Source organism: Perissodus microlepis, chromosome 10, assembly GCF_051167445.1.
Source record: "Perissodus microlepis isolate ML-2025 ecotype Zambia chromosome 10, ASM5116744v1, whole genome shotgun sequence".
Lineage (NCBI taxonomy): Eukaryota > Metazoa > Chordata > Actinopteri > Cichliformes > Cichlidae > Perissodus > Perissodus microlepis.
Genome location: NC_140470.1, coordinates 5,563,691 through 5,569,690, shown reverse-complemented (window position 1 = coordinate 5,569,690; position 6,000 = coordinate 5,563,691). Strand labels below are relative to the sequence as shown.

Here is a 6,000-nt window from a genome sequence, read left to right as displayed (position 1 = left end):
AAATAAACATCTACATCTACTATCCACACCTGGTATTACAGCATGAGAGGAGAATACATCATTTTATTGTTAGTTGTTGAGTTCATAAATTAAGACTTTAGCTTCTGTGTATATGTTGACTCGCATACTCACATTCTAAAATAAGTTATTATGCATGAAGACTAAATATCTCATGTGGAGTAGTTTGCATTAAAACCATGCAAACTTTTTCATGGCTATAATATTGAGTTAAATGTGATCAGGCATTTTCCTACACCTCTTTGAGTAGGAAATTGGAAAAATCCTCCTCAGTATCTCACTCTTTTCTTTCCACTAGGTGGAAACTCTGATGTTTTTAGAAAATAAAAGAGGACTAAAAGTTAGAAAGCAATCACTTTCCACCTTTGATTTGAACTCCTGTATACAATCACAATTAATGTCTCTTAATAAGACTCATATTTCTGACTTCCTTTCTACTTTGTCCTTTGTTCCTTTCATTGCACTCAAAGCCGCAGCACTCCCACTGGTAAAATATGAGTGCACAGTTTCTCATGGGTTTGAATTTGGGAGGCAGTGTAAACAGAGCTTGTTGACTGCTAAGCAAAGAGAAAGAATACTAAGTTGTTTAAAATTCAGATGGTGAGGATTTTTGCTAAATGCTGTAAACCACTGAAAAAAAGTCAAATCAAAGTCCTTGTGTGTTTTTTGTGTGCCAGAATCAGTGTCAGAACCTGCCTTGGGGTTAGATTAGGAAACAGACAATTTTCTATTGTGAATATGATTAATTTTTCTTTCTTTTTTTTTTACATTGAAATAGTGTTAGCAGATCAGTAATGACTTGTTTAGCCAACAGTTCTGTACTTTCGTTAAAACCTTTTCAAGACAAATTAGGTTAGAGATGCAGGGGCAAAAAGTGAAAAGAAGATAAACAATGTCATTAATTTATAATACTAGTACATCAATGTATGCTATTGTTCAGCCTATTCCTGCTATTGGCTGGGTGACATGATGATATGATAATATGTGATACAGATAACCTTCCAAAGCTTAAGCTGTCTGCCCTTTGTGGTTGCTTGACTTGTGGTCTTATAGTAGTAGTTGGCAGACAATGAAACAAATACAGGCACAGAATTTTGTATGTTATATTAAAGTAATATTTATTTGTCCAAGTGACAAAATTTTAAAGAATCAGCCTCATACAAACTGTCTTTTGTACAAGACTGTAAACAATAGTTGCTGTAAATACGTTGTCAGGAAACACTGTGTGGCAGGCACAACAGGAAAAATGGGTAACAATGGGAAACTAGAAATATGGATAAACTCAAGATCGTAAGAAATCTGAACTAGGAAACATAAGATACAGAGAGAACATAAAGACAAATAAAGATTCAAAAAAACATTAATTGGGTCAACAGACCACGTACCCTAACAGATGTGAGTGTGACTGGTTGTCTGTTTCTCCCTATGGGAGAGCCTCTTGATCGCCATTATACGCTGGGATTAAGATAGGTTAAAAGCAAAAAAAAATACATGTGTTGAAAACTGTGTTAAACACAACCTTTTTTTTTTTTTCCTTTGGCCTAATGCATGTAAATGTACTCATATTAATTTAGTACTTTTATAGTTTGAGCCCTCTAAGTAGATAATACTACCCACTCACGCATGTATTCATAAAATTCTTGGCAGTAAATTACTTTAATTGCTTGAGGGGAAGCTACAGTGGAAGCGTGTCTATCATGCTGTTTTTGAGGATTCTTTAGAAAAGTTTAGTCATATGTCTGCACATGTCTGGTTGAGGAAGTTTACTTTCTGTGGCCATTATTGATTAAACCCATACTTTAAAATTAGTGCATCATATTAAATCAATGCTACAAGGGTTTTTATTGTATGTTTTCTGTGTACATTGCATAAAAAAATGTGCATTTTATTTGATTATACACTGTGCCATATATGCGCCAACACTGAAGAACATGCACCCCATGCTTTTCTATTGCTCTTTTCCTCTATAGTGCCATAAATGCCCCAAGGATGCCATTGACCCTACTGCTGCCACTGAAGTGGAAGTGACTGATGGTGCAACAAAAACTGTGACAGCGTAAATGGAGCTGATTCATTCAGTTGCAAAGCAGTGAGCTCCTGTTACACTGCCACCATTCAAAACACTTAAAATGTTGAATTTCCAGCTCTAGAGTGCAGAACTGAGGCTACTGAAAGTTAAAACTCCCAACTCACATGATGGACAATTGGCAGCCCAAAGCAGTTTGCACATTTTCTTTTTTTAACCATTAAGTCACTTACTTCATATGGCTCTGGCCTTTGTACATTCTCAGCAGGATTGAAACACCTATTATGAAAATACAGCAGATGTGTCATTCCGTGGAAACATTCAAACATCAGTCATCAGCTCCTGTATCAAAGCAGTATTCTTTGACTGCGGAAAGCATTCGGTTGTAATTGCAACCGACCACAACGATCCAGTTTCAGCCCATTATTTCAATCAGTTTTGAATATCACAAAGTGTGTGGGTAGATCAACAAAAGAAACCTGACGCTGCTCAGTAAGTGCATTTGCATATTGAAAATAAGTCTTGTTCTAAGCTTACATAATTTCTGAGAACATAATTGCTATTCCAATTTCAGCGTGTCGCATCAGAATATTACTGCACAATTACATGATGAAATGGACATTAGAAATTGTGTTTCTAGTTTTTTTTCTATGTTTCTATGTTATGACTGGTTGCCTGTCTCTCTGTATGGGAGACCTCTCTACTACTTTTTAAAAGTAATACAGTGATTCTTAATAAATAAATAAAAAACAACACATATTGTGTCTATTGAACTTTCTTACTATTATTAGTGTATAATCTAAAAGTAATCGTATTAAATTCAGCTGCACAATCCCCTCTCTCTACACTGTGTCATACCAGAAGTTCAGCTTTTATAAGCATCAGCACATTTTTGAATCATAAATGTAGCATGCAATAGAGTACATGTTTTTAGTTCAAAGAAACAGGGAAAAAATAAATTAATAAATACAAATTTGTCATTTAAAAAAATAAGTCTATACGTAGTGGGGAGGGGTTGATCATATAAAGTATGTTTTTGTGATTTCCATGAGTACTCCCTCATAGAAATCACTGAATCTTAAAAATAACCCTACTTTCAGTGTTGTTTTTGTTCCTTCACAGGTGTGCACTGGGGGATGTTGTCACACACACAGCATGGCTTAATCGGTCAAGTATACTGTATGCTGGAGAAGACAAGTGGTCGATTGATCCCAGAGTGAGTTTGGTGACTCTTAGTCAAGAGGAGTTCACCATCAAGATTGAAAATGTGGACATGACAGATGAAGGACAGTATGTGTGTGCAATCCAGACAAGCAGTCGACCAAGAACCACCTCAGTTCACATCCTCGTCCAAGGTAATGACGCCAAGATAAAGACAGCTACAGCTGCTGATATGATACTAAATTCAACAATGAGTCCTATATGAAATTCTAGTAAATTATTGTTTTTTCCGAATGTGCTACAAGCAATGAGTCTCTGGTAATCATAAAAAAAATTAATTTCCTGAACTTATACAGACACCATAACTTATGCCTGCTGCAAATTAGTTTTTTTGTTCATGACTATTGCAATTTTAAGCCATTCTTCCTTGAATGTGACTTCAAGCTAAGATATTTTTAGAACCTCTTGCACACATCCATTTTTTTTTGTTTTCTTCTTGTTTTGCTAGTATACTATCTATGACTTCTATCTAAAGCACCAGCATAGCAGAGCTGTAGTGGGAAAAAAACATATAGAGTCAAAACAGGCCTTCAGTGCCTCTCTTAAATCTCATTTTCTCATTCATCGCTCCACTGGAGCAATGAGATGCCAAATGCCTTGCTCAAGGAATGAGAGGGGAGTGTGTTTCTCATCCGCTATATTAGGTAAGGTTAATGGGGAATACCAGGTGTTAAGATGCTTAGGTTATAATGATGTGTGGAGTTGTGATAGTCTCCTAATGGAATTCAGAACACATTGAGGTGCATTGGATTGTATACACACAGTGCAATGGGGCAGTTTAGAGCTATTTGATATGCAGATATGTAGCATGCATATATGTGTGTGTATATATATATATATATATATATATATATATATATATATATATATATATATATACACACACACACACACACACACACACACACACACACACAGAGAGAGATAGACAGTGAGTTTATGTCATATATAACAGTGTCTCTGTCACAGGGATTGCAATATAAATTTTTTTTCCATGAGTAGCATTGGTGCTGTCAGTACTGAATTTTAAATATTCTACCACCACTGCTAGTACCATACTTGATAGGGAAGTTTTCTCATAACAAGCTCAACTTAGTATGTTCTGTGTTTTCATCCAAATAAATAATTTTTATCTAAAAATGCAACGGCTAAAACCTGTTAAGCACATTATGTAAAAACATTCTTGATTCTCTTCTCGATGCATACTCAATCATCTGGACGTAGTGTTCATTACTCATCCAGGTGACTTCTTCATTCTCAGCTGACTGCAGGTTTTCCCAATCTCATAAACAGTACTGCTAGCACTACTAGCTAACAATAGGTCGTGAAGTGAACTTCATGATCATTAATATACACATTGTCATGACCATTGGCAAATACCCACTGAGTACCAAACATCAAGAGTTGGTGAATGACTGCAATCACAGCATTGATGAAAGATGTAGCCCCCTCCTCGTTTCAGTGATGGTTTTTCCTTTATCACGTAAATGGCCTCTTTGACTCCCCGCTCAAACCAACGTTGAGGATGTGTGCATCCTCATCTTTGACAGAGTGGCTACTGGCCTGTATGTTTAAACAGACTGTACAGCATTAACTTCAAGTTATCACATTAAAGCATGTCATATTCTTATGTAACCTGGAATTAATTGAGTATTTTGACCACACACTCAGACAAGCAAGGACACAAAATTAACTAAACTAAAAACTCCAACAAAAGCAAAGAATATCTGTCTTACTGTGACAATGATCAACACATCATTTGAAACAAGGATTACTGGATGCAATAACAAGACATGGTAGCATGTTAGCATTTTAAAGTGAATGAAAATGTCAGTGGGTTAGAGATTAGTCACAGTAAGAGAAGGATCTATATAATGAGATAAACAGAAGACAGAACAATGTCACAAAAAATAAAAGCATTTTGGTCCCATGTAACTCTCTATTGCAAGGCAGTCCACAAATCTGGATACTTATCATCCTTAGATACACAGGCTGAAGAATCAAATTTATCTCTTAAGGTTAGACCACAAACCAAAAATTGGCCCAATAAGAAGCAGAGGCTCTGGAGCAGAGGATGCCTCAGGACAGCAGGTGACACAGGGAGTTCAATATATATATAAACTGAATAATCATTACCTTCCATTATTACCTGATTACTTAAACAGTATTTGAATAACCTCCCCTAAACAACATCTCTGTCATGTCCAATGAGAAAGCAAAGTGAGGCAATGAATAATGACATAATAATTATATCTCACGTCCACTGTAATTTCTTACATTTTTTTTGGCCTTTTGGATAGGGAAAGTGAAGACAGGAAAGCAGGAAGAGAAAGACATGCAGCAAAGGGGTGCACGTCAGACCTGAACCTGGACCTACTGCTCTCCAGCCATACACCATATGGTCGCCTGCTCACCCACTGAGCTAAACTGACACCCTTAATAATTGTAATTAATAACTATGTGTGTTGTTTCTTACTAATGCACAGTCAATGTAGCAAGCAGGTCAGGTCAAAGGGGCAAGAATGACATGATACATATGCTTGGAAGCTTTGGGTATCTTGTCTTAGAGCACTTGGACTTGTGGGAGTGTGCAGTTGACTACAGAGGTCAAAACAATGAAAAAAACCAAGAGAATTCTAACAATTATAACTGGCTCTCCTTCTTTTCTATTTATGAATATTATATCATTGCAAGCACTTCCTATTACAGCGCTGTACACTGATAATTTTCATTTC

General features: G+C 36.2%; 1 protein-coding gene across 1 annotated transcript in view; it reads left to right on the top strand.

The window, feature by feature from the left end:
• ntm (neurotrimin) overlaps window positions 1-6,000 on the top strand; it is a 404,648-nt gene that overhangs the window by 349,933 nt on the left and 48,715 nt on the right. The window contains exon 3 of the mRNA XM_084941576.1: window positions 3,167-3,399. Coding sequence (XP_084797702.1) covers window positions 3,167-3,399 — 233 coding nt within the window. The remainder of the gene's footprint in view (window positions 1-3,166; window positions 3,400-6,000) is intronic.